General features: G+C 36.8%; 1 protein-coding gene across 2 annotated transcripts in view; it reads left to right on the forward strand.

Annotated features, from left to right (window-relative positions):
- Positions 1-14,232, forward strand: part of Dbf4 (DBF4 zinc finger) — a 30,170-nt gene extending 15,938 nt beyond the window's left edge. The window contains exons 7-12 of one of the 2 annotated variants that reach the window (XM_017795442.2): positions 372-408; positions 1,841-1,883; positions 4,359-4,487; positions 5,099-5,213; positions 10,582-10,706; positions 13,101-14,232. In XM_017795442.2, the coding sequence (XP_017650931.1) occupies positions 372-408; positions 1,841-1,883; positions 4,359-4,487; positions 5,099-5,213; positions 10,582-10,706; positions 13,101-14,055 (1,404 nt within the window). In that variant the 3' untranslated portion in view covers positions 14,056-14,232. Of the gene's footprint in view, positions 1-371; positions 409-1,837; positions 1,884-4,358; positions 4,488-5,098; positions 5,214-10,581; positions 10,707-13,100 lie in introns of both variants that reach the window. The other variant, XM_008822496.3, reaches the window with a different exon arrangement.
- The last annotated feature ends 3,557 nt before the right edge of the window (positions 14,233-17,789 follow it).

The following is a 17,789-nucleotide window of genomic DNA, read 5'->3' on the forward strand; positions in this document are numbered from 1 at the left end:
AATTGGCAGACTATTTTGTTAACTGTACGTTTTCCTTAATTTACTTTCATTAATTAAAGGCTAAAACATCTAGAATTCAAGGGCTAAGAGCATGAGGGCATAGGTTCAGTATCACCCCCCCCCCAAAAAAAGAATGTAAAGTAGGATTGAGTTTTATAGAAATGACTAGGTTCTGGAATGCTATTTATTTGGTTGGATTTATTTTAAAAAGCAAGATTTTTTTCCCCAAAAAAACAATAAATGCCTCTCTTTTATATAGTATGTTTCCTATGTAAGTATATCTTGAGTATATTGAATAGTTGCCTTTGCAATTTTTGTTTTATTTTCAAACCCAGTATTTTTCATTGAATCTTTTCCTTTTTTCTTTTTAGGGGAAAAAAGTTGGTATTGGAATACAAAAAGCAAGAAGTAAGTATTCCGGTAGCTTTGCTATCCCTGAGTATGTTTGATTTGCTTCTAGAAAGCAGAAGAAATTATATGACGGTCAAGGCCTCAAATTCATGATGCCCTAGATTCGGTCTTCAATACAGCACCAAAAATTATAGAATGATCTTCTAAGTCCTTCAAATGATTTATTCAAGGATTCCTTGGTCATTTTAAAAACAGACCCCCTCTAGTACCCTGGTGGCGCCTACACTGCACTCCCCAAATTATTATTTTTAAGATTTTTTTAAAATTACTAATTTTGTGTGTCTGTATGTGTCTGTGTGTGTACACATATGTATGAACAGTGAGTGCAGGTACTTGCCAAGTCTGGAAGAGGCCATCAGATTCCCTAGACTATATTCCCTAGTTGTGAACTGTCTAGTATATACTTAGAACCAAACTCTAAGTTGTAACTTAATCACTGAGCCATCTCTCCAGCTCCCAAATTAATACTTTTAAAACCTTTCTTTAAAAACTCATGAGATTCTGGGGCTGGAAAGATGACTCAGCCATTAAGAAAAAGCTTTCTGTTCTTCCAGAGGACCCAGGTTCAATTCCCAGGACCCACATGGTGACCCACTTCAGTTCCAATGTATCCCATACCTTCTTTTGGCCTCTGTGGGCATTGCACACATGTGGTGCACTTACATACAAGCAGATAAAACACTCACATAATAAAATATTTTTGATAAAACAGCTCATGAGATTCTCAGAAAAAGCAATTATTCAAGTTCATTTAATGTGATAAGCATAAACAGTTTTGAAATAGCTTTGCAGAAATCTAATACTGTGATTTGTTGTTTATAATTGGAGGGATTTTTTTTTTTTTTTAATGTGTATAAGTGTATTGCCCATATGTGTGTAAGTGCACTCCATGTTGTGAAATGCCCACAGAGATCTGAAGAGGGTATTGGATTTCCCTGGAACTGGAGTTACAGTTGTTAGCTGCCATGTGGGTTCTGGAAATTGAACCCAGGTCCTCTGCAAGAGTAGCCAGTGTTCTTACATACTGAGCCAACTCTCCAGCCCAATTAGAGGGATTAAGTTAGAATTTAGTAAAAATAAAAGAGTTGTCCTGTTCATAGAACCTTTGGAAATGCTGTTCAATTTAAGAATCTTAAGTGGCTAGTTGTGTTGACATCATAGACTTATAATCCCAACACTGAGGCAGGAGTAAGAGAAGTTCCTGGCCAGCCTGGGCTACAGTAGGGCGTTTCTGTTATAAAAACAAAACAAATTCTGAGAATATGGACAGAGCTGATAATTGGGGATGGGAGAGTGATACTGAAAAGTATTTATCTGAGGCTTAAACCTTTCAAGTAGATAGGATTTTCTTTTTCATAATGTAAGGTATTGGGGGAAAAAAAAATCAATGGCTTGCAGATATCTAATCATGTTTTCTGTCCTCAAGCAGGAAGACTCAAAAAGCCATTTCTAAAGGTTGAAGATGTGAGCCAGTAAGTATCCAAGTCCAATGTGTATCATGTAAATTGAGTTAGTATTAAAGGAGAAAATCTTATTAGGTTATTCCCACTAATATATTTTAGTTCCTGTAACATCTGGTTGTGCTCAAAGGCCAAATTTAGTTTGATCCTTTTATAAATTATTTTCGGAGTATCTGGTTCAGACCAATTGTGAAACCATTTCATTTTTTAGTATTTTAAATAATCAGTCTCTCTGGCTAAATGCAATACCTTATGGTTTAGAACAGCTACTAAAGGCTTCCCCTGTAAATGTACAGAAAAATTATTAGATACTACCTGTAAATACAAAACCTAAATATGACATGTAATATAATAGCTTTCCAAAACTCGCTCTTAGGTTTGCTGTGATAATCTAAATGAGAATTAACAAACACAAACAAGTTAGTTTGGAATGGAACAACTAGGTTGCCTTCTCTTGACTTTCTGATTTCTCCTTTGGTCATGGTTGGCTAATTCTCCTGGGTACTGATTGGGGTGGCAAAGGTATATTGAAAGTTTCTTTTTAAAAAAATGTGTTATTGGGGCTGGAGAGATGGCTCAGTGATGAAGAGCATTGGATGCTCTTGCAAAAGACCTGGGTTCCAATCCCAGCACCCACATGGTAGCTAACAGCCGTTTGTAACTCTGGTTCCAGGGGATCTGACACCCTCTTCTTTCCTCCTGTACAACATGGGCACATTTACATACATGCAGGTAATACACTCATACACATAAAATAAAAATAAATAAATAAAAAGTGTTATGGAGACTGGAGAGATTGCTTGACGGTTAAGAGTATTTGCTGCTCTTTTAGAAGATGAATTCAATTCTAGATACCCATGTTAGACAGCTCCCAACCATCTGTAACTCTAGCTCCAGGGGATATGATACTGCCTTCCTCTGGCCTCTGCAGGCATCCACACATACACGCAAATAGTAAAATTAATCTTTAAAAAAATTGTTAATGCATTATTGTGAAGGAAAGTGCAACTTTCCTTAGGCCTGGCCAAGGTGTGATGGTACGTGCCTACAATGGAGGCAGAGTTGGAAATATTTAAAAGTTCCAGGCCAGCCTGAGCAGCATAGCAAAATCCTGTTTCAAAATTAGGTTATGAATATATAACAATAATTTGATACAGGTTGATGGATTAGACTAGATAGCCCAGACACAATTACACCTTTGTGATCAAATGATAGTCAACAGGGATGAGACGATCCTTCTATGGGGGAAAGAGCAATCTTCATAAAAGACTGAGAAATTATGTATCTGCATGAGAAAGAATAAAGTTGGACCTTTATGTACTAAAATTAACTCAGAATAGATCAAAGACCTAAAAATAGAGAACTCTTGGAAGAAAACGGGAAAACTTCGTAACGTATTTGGCAATAGGTTCTTAGATCTGACACCAAAGATACAGGCCAAAATTTAATTGGACCATATCACAACTTTAAATTTCTGTACGTCTTAGGAAAGAACATAATACAAAGATTAACCCAGTAAATCAAAGAGGTCAAGCCATATAAGGGGTTGATATAGAATAGGTAAATAACCTCTGTCAGAAAAGGAAAAGAGAAATGCAAGTCGGAATCACAGTAAGATATTACTATAGATCCATTAGAATAGCTACTATCCAAGAAACAAATAACTAAAAGATAGAAACAACCCCAGTCCATCAGCAAATGTATGGATAAACAAAATGGGGAAGATAATGTTATGTGTGTATGCACACAGTGCAATAATGTGGTTTCTTAAGTATGAAATTGTGACGTGCAACAACATGGATTAGCCTTCAGGACATTATCTGAAGAGAAATAAGGAATAATACTGCGTTATCTATTTACATGAAGCATACAGAAGAGTCAGATTCAATGGTGGTTGCTAAAGGCCTTGCAGGAGCAGAGAGGTATTGTTCAGTGGGTAGGGTTTCCAGTTTTGCAAGGTGAGCACTCTAGAGAAACATGGTCATAAGGATCTCACAAGTTGATGAATGCTTAATGTGACTAAATTATGTAATAAAATAGTTTAGACAATAGTTTGTTATATTTTTAAAATATTTGAATTGCTATAAATGTTTAAAAAATAGGCCTACAAATCGGTTCTTTGAAAATTACCTTTACCAAACCTATTGTTTTTTTCAGATTTGAGGTGAACTGTATGGTTTTGAAATATAAGAGTTAAAACTTTTAGGGGCTGGAGAGATAGCTCAGCAGTTAAGAGCACTGACTGCTCTTGCAGAGGTTCTGGGTTTGATTCCCAGCACCCACATGGCGGCTACAAACCATCCTTAACTCCAGTTCCAGGGGCATCCAAAACCCTCTTCTGACCTCTGCTGAATTGCACAACACGGGTGCATTTACATACATGCAGGCAATACACTCATACACATAAAATAATAATAAAAACAAAACAACAAAAACCCTTTATTTTATCTGAGAGAAGCTCATGTGTTTGTCTTTTTATTATTTTAGGTCTTATAGGCCATTTTATCTTCAGCTGACCAATATGCCTTTTATAAATTATTCTACTCAGAAGCCTTGCAGTCCATTTGATGTAGATAAGCCATCTAGCATCCAAAAGCAAACTCAGGCTAAACTAAGGTTGGTTTTGGGTCTTTATTCTTAGGAGTATTATTTAGATGACAATCTTAAACTTTTCTTGAAGGGGTGTATTTCATGCCATAGTAGTGGTGTATATGTTGTTTATAGTCATTGCCCTGACTGGTTTTTTCCTGTGACTGTTTTTTTTTTCCCGTGTTTGTGTGTGTGTGTTTTATTTATTTGTTTGTTTATTTTGAGGCAGGGTCTACCTGTAACCTTAGCTGGCCTAAAACTTGATATGTAGACCAGGCTGGCCTCAATCTCACAAAGATCTACTTGCCTCTGCCTCCTGAGTGTTAGAATTAAAGGCATGAGCCATCATGCCTGATCCCATGTATATTTTTATTGCCCATGTGCTAGACTTGATTTGAATCTAAGTGTGCATTATTTAGACATCGTAGATGGGGAGTGAGGCTCCAAATATTTGCAAATAATGAAAATGTATTGTTTCTCCGGAACTATCTGAAGTATTCTCTAGACTATTCATTATGTCTTTAACTTTTCTATTTTTTAAAAAGAGGTGTAGTTAAAGGTATTTAAGATAGTAAATTTTAAAAATTATTCCATAGGTTTAGCAGTTAATTTTTTTTACCATGTTTTTCTGTTACCAGAATTCATACAGATGGTGATAAATGTGGTGGAATCCCAGTTCAACTCCAGTTGAAGGAGAAGAGAAAAAAAGGATATTGTGAATGTTGCTTACAGAAATATGAGGATCTTGAAACTGTAAATGTGATTTTATACTTAATGAATTGATTTTTCTAAAACTCTGAAAAATATTTTTCTGTTTAAATTTTATACTATTCTGATTATAGTTTGCAACATGGTAATTATAAATAGTATGTTTTTCTCTTTGTTTTCTGGCTCTGGGGACTGAACGCAGAGCTTTGAACATGCTAGACCAGTGCATTAAAACTGTAGCCTGAAACATTAAGAATTTAAGAAACCAAAGGAGGGAAATGAACATTGCAAAACAATTTTTATTCACTCAACAGACCTTTATTGAGCACTTACTATGTATACATCACTGTGCTGGGTGAATAACATTAAAATTTTCTACCCTTGTGAAGATTATATTTTGTGGAACAAGGGAGGAAAATGAAGATAGATAACTACAAGATTAAAAACAAGTATGTATAGACAATATTAGTTCAGTACTTGAAGAAAACATAAAACCGGAATGGAGATGTTGCTGTTTAGACTGCGCAGGAAATTCCTAAGTAATAAGGTGACATTTAAGTAGCAACTACAGAAAAGTAGATAACAGCAATTCTTGATACTGAAATAAAGGGAGGGGCTGGAGAGATGACTCTGGTTGAGAGCAGTGGCTTCTCTTGAAGAAGACCTGAGTTCAGTTCCCAGCACTCGTAACTCTCAACAGTGCTTAACTCCAGTTCCAGGGATCTAACACCCTCTTCAGGCCTCAGGAAATTGCACACATGGTAGATATAGGAAATTCAGGGGAAAGTCCAGAACTGGCTGATAGAATCAAAGAGTACAAGATGATGGCCTGCACCTAGCAGTGATAGAAGTTCCCAAGGCATATCGGGTTGTAAATATACTTTGTTGTTGTTGTTGTTACTTTGTTTCGAGGTTGTTTTGTTATTTGTCTTTGTGTCTGTGTAATTCTGATTGGCCTGGAACTCGGACTCACAGAGTTCATCTAGCTCTGAATTCCAAGTTCTGGGATCAAAGGTGTACACCACTATGCCTGGCTTTCACTTTATATTCTTAAATTGGAATTTGATTGTTTTATAACCCCAAATGTAGTTTTACCAGGTTTTTGTTTTGTTTTGTTTTGCTTATCTAATAAAGGAATACAGTTAGTTAAAAATTACTACCCAGAAACTAAAATATCTTAGAAATGTTTCCCTTCTCACTTAAATCATTTTTAATATTTTTTAAAACATTTTATTTTATGTGTATGAGTGTTATGCCTGAATGCAGGTAAGTGCACCCGTGTCATACAGTGCCCTCGAGGACAGAAGAGGCCGTTGGATCCCCTGGAACTGGAGTTAACAGTTGTTAGCTGCTATGTGGGTTCTGGGATTCGAACCCAGGTCTTCTGCAAGAACAACCAGTGCTCTTAACCCCTGAACCATCTCTCCAGCCCTTTAATATTTTTTTAAAATTTATTTTATGTGTATGAGTGTATTGCCTGTATGTGTTTAAGTGTACCCATGTCATGCAGCCTGAGGAGGTCAGAAGATAGCAACTGATCCACGTGAACTTGAGTTATGGACAGTTGTTAGCTGTCATGTGGTGCTGAGACCAAAGCTGTCAGAGCTCTTAACCGCTGAGCCATCTCTTTAGCCCCTTCAGATCATTTTTAAATTAAAGTAACTGATTGGTCTGGAGATTTGCTTTGTGTTGTGTGAAAAGAACAATCTAGAAAATTAGTTTTTCTTAATATTTACCATCCTAATTTGATGCTCAGAAAATATTGGAACTAAATAATGAGAAAGTTGCCCACTGGTTGCTGCAAAGAGGGTAAATTTGTGAAAGTAGGTTTGAGAGTGAAATTTAAGAATGTGTTTTACAGTTTTTGATTTATATGTTGCTTAGCCATCAAAAATAAAGATGAATTTGGTAGCCTACTCCTGTAATCCGAGCACTTGGGAAGCAGTGTGCAGAAGGATCCTGGGTTTGAGACCATTTGGGGCTCTACAGTGAAACCCTATTTTTGACCAAAAAAAACCCCTCAAAATGTATTTTTTGAATCTTAGCTTTCACAGTGACTCAATTTTACCATGCCAAGAGATTGGTTTAGTAAATATTTGTGAGGGTTTAGGAGATGGCTCAGTCAGTAAAGGCTTACAGAGGGCCTGAGTTTGATCCTCAGAATCTGTATAAAAAAAACAGGCATGGTGGTATGCACTTTAAAGTCCCAATGCTGAGGAGGTAGAGACAGGCTGATGCCTGGGGCTTGCTGGTCTGCTAGGCTACTTGATGATTTCCAGGTGGACAGTACCTGAGGAAAGAATGACATGTGAGGTTGTCCTTTGCCTTATACACATATGCAAATACACAATTTTTTTTAGTACTGGAGGTCAAGAACTAAAGTAGACATTCCCTACCTTTTATATATTGTATGGCTGGAGTAGAAGATAGAGGTGTTTGTTTTTTGTTTTGTGGTTTTTTTTTGTGTGTGTGTGTGTGTGTGTGTGTATGTGTGTGTGTGTGTGTGTGTGTACAAGCATGACTGTTATGGTAGTAAAGTATAATGGTAATAAATGATGAGGAAGGGGTTAGGGATGTAGCTTAGTGTAAAGCACGAGCTTAGCATGTATGAAATATATGGTTTAACTCCCAAATTCCCAAAATGAAAATAAGTAAATAAGAAGGTTACTTAACTTACAGAGAAATCTAAATTAAGCCCTAAGTGATAAAGCTGGGCATGGTGGCACATGCCTTTAATCTCAACACTTAAGAGGCAGGCAGATAAGAGGCAGGCAGATCTCTGTGATTGAGGTCAGTTTAGCCTAAACAGAGTAGTTCGAGGTCAGCTGGGGCTGTAGGAAGATCCTGTCTCAAAAACAGAAAGGACCTTTGTGTTAAGTAAGGCAACTAGCTGAATGCACAGAGGAACCTACTTAAAAACTGGAATTTTACTAATAAATGATTTTTTTTTTCCCTTCCCAGAATATGAACTCATTCTGAACTTACAAATTTGACGTCAGTTTTGAATTTTTGGTCATTTTCTCATTTTACAATAGGACATCTGTAATTTGAATGTGAACTTTTAAAAATATTCTATTATTTTTATTTTATGTGTATGAGTGTATTGCCTGCATGTGTGTAAGTGCACCTGTGTCGTGCAGTGCCCACAGAGGTCAGAAGAAGGCGTCGGAGTCCCCTGGAACTGGAGTTACAGATAGTTATTAGCCACCATGTGGGTGCTGGAAATCAAACCCAGGTCCTCTGCAAGAACAGTCAGTGCTCTCAACTGCTGAGCCATCTCTCCAGTCCCAAATGTGAAAAGTTTTAAGTAAGAAATACACAGGTTGCATTGCTTAGGGACCAATGAAGGATCTGGGTTTTGCAAATGGAGTCACAGTGTAAGCATTTTAAGTTACTTGTAACTGGGGAAACAGGAATGTTCTAGGGTATAATACCCTGGTCAGCTGACAAATGGTAAAATTAGCCTAGAGATCTCATTCAGAAGAAGCTTTATTTCTAGGAGTTAATTAAACTATGAATTTGTTTATCTTTTTTTTTTTTTAACATTATTTTCAGATAGAGTTGCACTATGTAGTCTTCTCTGGCCTGAAATTCACTGTGTATACCAGTGTAGCCTTTGAATTCACAGAGACCTGCCTGCCTCTGCCTCGTCCTAGGTGCTGAGATGAAAGGTATGCACCACCATGCCTAGTTTACTTTTACTCATTCTTAAAAGGAAAACTAATTTTCTTTCTTCTGTTATGATCACTGGGTAATGAAGCAATTATTACTCATTTTGGATATTTTCTTCAGCTGAGTCTTTTAATGTATGTATTTTGCAGCATTTATTATAGGCTTTTTTTAAGATTTATTTTTACTGGGGCTGGAGAGATGGCTCAGCAGTTAAGAACACTGGCTGTTCTTGCAGAAGACCCAGGTTCGAATCCCAGCACCCACATGGAAGCTAACAACTATCCTTAACTCCAGTCCCAGGGGATCCAACAGCCCCTTCTGACCTCTATGGGCATTTCACGACACGGGTGCACCTACCTACATGCAGGCAATACACACATACATAAAATAAGAATAATAAATTATTTATATATATAAAGGGGCTGGAGAGATGGCTCGGCAGTTAAGAACGCTGGCTGTTCTTGCAGAAGATCCGGGTTTGAATCTCAGCACCCACATGACAGCTAACAACCGTCTGTAACTCCAGTTCCAGGGGATCTGACAACCTCTTCTGCAGACACGCATGACACAGGTGTGCTTACCTACATGCAGGCAATACACACATACACATAAAAATAATAAATAAAATATTTTGCCGGGTGTGGTGGTGCACGCCTTTAATCCCAGCACTTGGGAGGCAGAGGCAGGCAGAACTCAGTGAGCTGGAGCTACAGGGAGACCCTGTCTCAAAAAGACCATAAATAAATAAATTAATTAAATACAAATATTTTTTAAGAGGGGGGATCTCATTAAAATATATATATGTAAAGATTTGTTTTTATTGTTAAATCTTTGTTAAAAATTTATTTTTATTTTGAGTGTTTTGCCTGCATGTATATTAGTACACCTGTGCTGTACAATGTCAAAGGCAGAAGAGGGCATCAATCCCCTGCAACTAGAGTTAGGGACAGGTGTTAGCTGCCATGTAGGTGCTGGGAACTAAACCTGTTTCCTCTGCAAGAGCAGCCAGTGCTTTTGACCGCTGAGCCATCTCTCCAGCCCGTTTTTACTTTTAAACCATGTGTATGTGTTGGAGTGTATGCCACAAGTGTGTGGGTGTCTGTGGATTCCAGAAGAGGCTATCAGATCCCCAAGAACTTGAATTACAGGTAGTTGTGAGTTGCCTCGTGTAGGTGCTGGGAACCAAACTGGAGTCCTGGGAAGGCTGCAAGTGCTCTTAATTGCTGAGCCATCTCTCCAGCCCTTGTAGTTTGTTTTTTAACTATCTTCTAGATATATGTCAAGTTGTAAGACTTCATTTAATTCTCTAAGCCCTCCTTAGTGGTGATTATATGAAATAGTAGATGGAAAGATGTTTTCCAGAAGTATTAGCATGTACCGAGGTTATGTAGTCCTTGTCTGTCTGTCTGTCTTGACGGGTCTTGCTATGTAGCCCTAGCTGGCTTGGAATTCGCTATGTAAACCAGACTGCTTGCAGCAGTCCTCCCTCTTTTGTCTCCCAAGTGCTGGATTACAAGCATGAGCCAACTGCCCCACTAATTGTAGTTCTTGATGTTTAGGAAAGATTTTTGTTTTGGATTTTTTCATTTATTTGTTCTGGTTTGGTTTGTTATTTTGATTTTTTAATTGATATAGTCATTGGAAATCTAGCTTTAGTGACCAAAATGTTAAAAAAATCCTGGACAGAAATAAGTATTAGCTCAACATACAATTTTATGATGCAGTTTTTGTTTTGTTTTAGCACCTTCTGAGTGAGAAACACAGAAACTTTGCACAGAGTAACCAGTATCAAGTTGTTGATGATATTGTGTCTAAGTTAGTTTTTGATTTTGTGGAATACGAAAGAGACACACCTAAAAAGAAAAGGTAATTAATTTACCAAAATTGTACTAGAGTAATATGCTCTTTTATGACACTAAACATCTAAAAATGAATCTAATGTTTATTTGTTCTTAGAGGAATAAGATTTTTTTTTTTAATGACGTAAATGTGGTTGAAAACTGATACCTTCTTTTCTCCTTTTCCCCCTACCACCAAAAATACTTACCTTAGATTAAGTTCTCCTTTTGACATTATGGTTTCCAAAGGGGGTGCACAAGTTTTTCTTTGAAGAGCTAATACTAATGTTACTATTTAAGCTTTTGTGTACTGAAAGAGGCCAGTTGCATCTGCTCAGATTTATTACTGAATAGTGAAAGTGGCTGTGATGCTGTAGAACTTTACTTGGAAGATAGACTCAAGGGCTAGATTTTTGCCAACAAGCTATATAGTTAACCAGCAGCAGTTTTAAGGAACCCTCTCTTGCTTAGCTTTAGTAAATCTTGTTTATATTCTGACAAAATAATTATGCTTAAACTGTACTTGGTAATAATATTTACTAAAGACATTGACTGGACTTTAAGTGTGAATACAGTGCTGTTCAACTTACAATAATTGCACACTTACAGTGTGGATCCTAGATTAGTCTTTTAAATCTAAAATTGTAGAAATGCTTTTATATGATTATATTTTGATAGTCAGTTAGTCCTCTTGTCAATTTATTTATTTATTTATTTATTTTTTTTTATTTATATGAGTGCATTGCTGGCATGTATGTAAGTGCACCTATGTTGTGCAGTGCCCACAGAGGTCAGAAGAGGGCGTGAGATTCCCCTGGAACTGGAGTTACTAATGACTGTTAGCCATCATGTGGATGCTGGGAACTGAATCTGGGTCCTCTGCTAGAGCAGCCAGTGTTCTTAACCACCGAGCCATCTCTCCAGCCCACAGTCTCATAATTTTTATACTAATTTTAAGGCATGAAGTTGAAATGTGATACTAAGATACAGTTTCTGAAAATTAACTACAAAGTTCAAAGTTTTCCAACTATGTAAAATAGTTCTTAGACCCATAATTCTATAATATTCTGATATTTTGTTTATGACTGATTTATTAATATGGAAATATAGGGCTACTGTGAGAACTTAAAATTTTCTTAAAAGCTTCAGTAAAATTCTGAACATACAACTTTTGACCCGATTATCCCCCTAATTATCTTTGTCTGTACCATTTTTACTTCTGGTTGGTCTCCTAAACTTAGGAGCTGTTCTATTGAACTAGTGTTATATTTTTACCAACCATTTGTTGAAGGGAACTTTTCCTCCTCTTTTAGAATTATCTGCTTTTTAGGGACCACAGGCCTCATGGATTAGGCACAAGGAAATCTTAAAGTTTAAACAAAATATATGAATAAAGGAAAATACTCTGGTTGAAGAGATAGGTAAATTGTATATTGCTCACTGAAACAGTGAGCTATGAAATTTAAAATGTAACTGGTGAGCTGTTAACTATTGTTTGTACATAATTTAGGATTGTCCAGTAGAAAGTAGCAACCTAAGAAGAACAAGATACTACATAAAGAAAAGGGTTTCAGGCTGGGCATGGTGTGCATGCCTTTACCTAGCACTCTGAAGGCAGATCTCTGAGATTGAGGCTAGGTTGGTCTTCATAGTGAGTTCCAGGCCAGCTAGGGCTAAAGGGGGACCATGTTTCAAAACACCCCCCCCCCCAAAAAAAAAGGTTTCAGGTTGAATATTTGTACGAAATTTAAAGATTAGTTTGTCATCTTTAGAAATACAGAGATGTAGCCAAATGTGGTAGCAGAGGCAGGCAGATCTGAGTTCCAGTTTGAAGCCATCCAGGTCTACATAGCATGTTCTAGGTAAGCCAGTGTTTCGTAGTGAGACCCTGTCAAAAAAAAAAAGCAGAAAAGAAAAAAAAGACAAAAGTTTCTAGTTCATGTTGATAGGAAATATTTCAGAGTATAAATAGGAAATAAATGTATGTTTCTACCTTTAGTTTCCCAGTAATTATTTTCTACATTGATAAGAAAAATGAGTAAAATGTACTTTAATATAAAGCATTGAAGTTAAAGAATTTTTTCAGGATAATAAAAAATAAAATTAGAGTCAGGTACAAATATCTTATCATTGTTGGCTAATGTAATTAGGGTTTTCTTTTTTTTTTTTTTTTTCATAATTAGTTTTAAACACCAGGTTCAGGATATTGGTTATATCTGGGATAGAGAAGAATGTAGGTAGAAAGACACTCTAGAATTGCCAGCTTTTTTTTTTTTATTTTGAAAACATCTAAAGTTAGTTTGATAAAATGTCAAAGATTTCTGTATTAGGGTATTTTTAAAGTTAAGTGGGCTTCTTAAGTAACTCACAATAAACATAGTTTTCCTAATTTCTAACTTTCTATTATTTTTTATTTATAAAGAATAAAATACAGTGTTGGATCTCTTTCTCCTGTTTCTGCCAATTTCCTGAAAAAGACTGAGCCCAAAGAGAAGCTAGACTTGCGGCCTGTTTCCCAGAAAAGCTTGAGGGAAAACAAAGGACAGGTGACCAAGCAGAATTTCCTGCATCAAGAAATCCAGGAATCTGAGCCAAAGCTTGTGCTTATTTCAGAGCTGAACTCCTGCCCTTCAGATGAATTGAGAGGAGTTGAGAAAACAATAAGCATGTTTGGTGCAGCTGAACAAGACATAAAACAGAATTTTACACAGCTACCTCCACATAAAACTAAACAGGAATGTAGTCATGATGTTTCTGAACATAAATTAATTATAGATGAAAATGATGTTGAACAAAAAGTAGGTGACCCTCCAAGTGTGCTACAAGTTTCTTATTTCAGTACAAATAATAGCCCATCCCAACCAAAATTGGCATCAGACACTCCACATTTTCCAGCAGAAGACCAGAAGGAAACAGACCTTCATTCAGTATTTGATCATGACTCTGACCTGGTAACAGTAAATATGTCAAAAGAACACCTAACAGTGAAGACCAAAACTCAGTCCTGTAGTCCTCAGGAACCCAATGAATGTGACGTCGAGGCTGTGGATAATTTGCCTTCTAGTAAAATCCATCGGAAGGTGAGAATATTATTAGGGCGAAATAAAAAAGAAAATCTGGAACCAAATGCTGAATTGGATAAAAAAAGAACTGACTTTCTTACTGCACAAGAAGAAGACAGAATTTGTAGCTCACCAGTACAGTCTTTACTGGACTTATTTCAGACAAGTGGGGAGAAGTCAGAATTCTTGGGTTTTACAAGCTACACTGAAAACAGTGGTATATGTGATGTTTTAGATATTTGGGAGGAAGAACATTCAAGTAATCTGTTATCATTTTTCTCTTCCCCTTCAACTTCTACATTTGTTGGATTTTAGTCTTTAATGTACTTATCAGAAGTAATAGGATTATATTCCTGAAATTTTTATATATATATATATGATTCTTAGGAGATTTTTTTTTGCCAACTTTGTTTACAGAACCATATGTAAATATTAATAAAGGTGATGTTTATAATTTTTTAAAGAATTGAATAGTTAATTCAGATAATAGAATAAACTTGTGACTTATTTATATACTATTGGCATAATTGTATCTTGAGAGGTGTAGTGAATGTTATTTGCTTTATCACTGAAAACTAATTTCAGGTAAAATCTTGAATATATCAAAGATTACTATAAAATTAAGTGCCATTGCCTATTAAAGTAGATTTACATGGTAATGCATTATCTAAAACATTTCAGGTAGAAAGAGATAAAATGTACTGATTGCTAAGTTTGGATTATGGAAGTTACTAGAAATACTGACCTTGAGACTGAACGAGTTGGACTCTGCTAATGTCCTGGCACTGCAAGATGAGGTTATTGGTAGGGATTCAAAACATAACTATCTCAAAAACAAAGGAAGAACTTAGAGCCTGCCATACAGAATATAGTCTGCTGTTCTTTGTAAATAATGTTGAGAATAATTTCTTCAAAAATGACTTCTCATTTGATATTAGATGATAATATACATGAGGAGTCATATGATACAGCTCTTGACCATAAAATAATTTGGAACAGGAAAAATTCAAGTCCAAGATGAATTTTTTACCTTTGGGTATGTTTGTATAGGAGTGAAGCATTTACCACTGAGGACTTGTTTTACCACAAAAAAATTAACTTTGGTTAACAGTATTAACCTGTGACATTTTGTATTACATGTATTAATTTCTGTGTGTATAGGAGTAGGGGGCTTGCACGGGCCATGACATGCTTGTGGAGGTCAGAGAGCAACTTATGGGAGTCAGTTCTACCAAGTGGGTCCTAGGGATCAAATTCAGGTCATCAGGCTTGGTGGCAGGTGCTAAGCCATTTTGCTGACCCAATAGTATTAACCTTTTGAAATAAGGCCAAAAGATAGTAAACAATTTGGGATGAAAATAGTACCACTGTAAATTGAAGAGGCTATTCCTCCAATGTTAAAATACCATGCTGCAAACTTTTGAGAATTTGGGGGGAGGGTGCAAAATCTAGAAACTTGGAAAATTATTTGTAGGTTTTTCTTCCTTTCAACTTGTATTTCTCCAAATTATTTGTTGTTATTTCACTTTAGTTTATTTAATACAATCTGAACCCTTCTTTAGCTTTTAATTTTTATTTTGACTAATTTTGGTCTTTTTGAGATAGGGTCTCCCTGTAGCCCCAGCCGTCCTGGAACTCCCTATGTAGACCAGGCTGACCTTGAACTCACAGAGATCTGCCTGCCTCTGCCTTCCGAGTGCTGGGATTAAAGGCGGGCGCCATCATGCCGGCTTGAACTACTACTTTAGACACTAAACTTTTAGAACATCTTTAAGACCTGCCTTGAGACCTTTGGGTTTAAAAAAATTGTCTAAAATGTTTGATAACCCAGAACAGTGATAATGAATGGTGTAGGACAACTATGGCTGCAGAGTTTATATGGGTTGAGCTATGCAGAAGGCACTTAGCCAAGGACACTGATCCAAGTAGAATTATAGCCTATGCTGTGCCTAGGCCATGATGGTACATCCACCTAGTGGTACTAAGACTTAGCTAACTTTATTCCTTCTTTTCATACTTAATTCTAGTTTGGTTTTCATATTTGCTCATCAAAGGATATATTTACATTTTTATTTATTATTTATTTATTGGTCTTTTTGAGTCGGGGTCTGTCTGTAGCCCCAGCTGTCCTGGAACTTACTATGTGGACCAGGCTGGCCTTGAATTCACAGAGATCTGCCTAGCTCTGCCTTCCGAGTGCTGAGATTAAAGGTGTGTGCCACCACGCCCAGCTTCTTTACATTTTTAATGTGGCATAAGCACCTTGAAGAAGAAATCCTCAAAGGTCCTTAAACATGGAAGGGAGACAAATCAATTTACTTGGTAAGATGTAACATGCTAGCCAGGCGCACACCTTTAATCCCAGCACTCAGGAGGCAGAGCCAGGCAGATCCTTGTGAGTTCAAGGCCAGCCTGGTCTACATAGTGAGTTAAGGTCAGCTGGGACTACAGGGAGACCCTGTCTCAAAAAGACAAAAAAAAATTAATTTACTTGGTATCATATTAACTTTTACCAAAAGTGTCCAGATAACAAATTCCTAGTACACACATGATAAATGCAATTCTGATTTCCAAAGAGCACTGAAAGGGCTGAAGAGATGAATTGACAGTTAGGAGCACTGACTGCTCTTGAAGAGGTCCTGGGTTCGGTTCCCAGCACCCACATGGTTGTGAACAACTGTTTCTCCAGTTCTAGGAATACCCTCTTCTGATCTCAATAGGCCTTGTATGACATACGTGCACTTATATACAAGCAGGCAAAATAGAAAATAAATCATATGGCATTGAAGTTGAAAAACGTTAGGGGAAAAAGGACCCTAAATAATGTAGCTACAAACAAGCAACAGCATTCAAAACCACTGTTTGCAGTAGCTAGAAGTACAGCAGAAAACAGTTTTCAGAGATAACGTGTAGCCCACACTGGCTTAGAACTTGAGATCCCCTGTCAGCTGGGATCAGGGAGTTAAAAGCAGGTGCTGTCACACCCAGATAAAGTTAATTTCTGAAAGCCAGCAAAAATCCTGCCTTTCACTATTTTAAAAAGTTCTTTAGAATAAGCTTGCTCAAATATCTCAAAAATGCCAATCATATTCTGAATTATACAAATACAAATATTTCACAGAAATGTTTTAACTCACTAGTAAAAATGGTTGGCTTTGCAAGGACGCAGAATTTAACAGATTAGACACTGAAAGAACTGGAAATTGGGGATTAATAGCTCAAAAATAATTGGCTAGAAATAGAGCTTGATAACTCAAAAATATTTAGAACTATACACATGGGCTCTGTCTAAAAATGGTTTCTATTTGGATTTCATTCAAGCTTAATTGAAGATTGAATATTTTCTCTGTTTGAAATAGAGTCTCATACTCTGTCTTTCTGGCTTCTTACTTGATCCAATTCTGCCTTATCCTCCCAGGCCTCAGGATTACAGGCATGTACCCACAATGTGGTTTAATGATTTTAAAAAAGGAAATCATATAATTGTAACAAAAGGTTTTTACATGAGCAAATGGTCTTTTAAGCCAATAGTGGCATGCATAGTTTAGAAATATGTCTAACCTTCAAAATATGTCTAATAATCAAAAGTGGATTGTTTCTAATGTTTGCAATTTGTAGAAACCCCTAGTGAGTATTGTATTAACTTTTGCTGTGACAAAACACCATGACCAAGGCAGCTTATAAAAGGGAGAATTTATTTGGCTCACATTTCAGAGAGAGAGAGAGAGAGAGAGAGAGAGAGAGAGAGAGAGAGAGAGAGAGAGTCCATAATGGTGTGTGTGGGGGGGCATGACAGAAGGCAGCCAGAGCAGAAAGCTGAGCGCTCACATCTTCAAAGGCAGTAGAGAAAGCAAAACAAAGTGAGGCAAGGCTATTAACTCTCAAAGCTGTCCCCAGTGATGTGGTTCCTCCAGCAAGGCTGCACTTCTAGGGATTCCGTGACCCTCCCAAGACAGTGCCACCATCTGACCAAGTGTTCAAATTCTTGATCCTGTGGGGGACACTTAAACCACAAGTATGAAGACAAAAATATTCCTACTTTTTAACAA

This window comes from Nannospalax galili, unplaced genomic scaffold (genome assembly GCF_000622305.1).
Source record: "Nannospalax galili isolate Female #2095 unplaced genomic scaffold, S.galili_v1.0 scaffold85, whole genome shotgun sequence".
Classification (NCBI taxonomy): Eukaryota; Metazoa; Chordata; class Mammalia; order Rodentia; family Spalacidae; genus Nannospalax; species Nannospalax galili.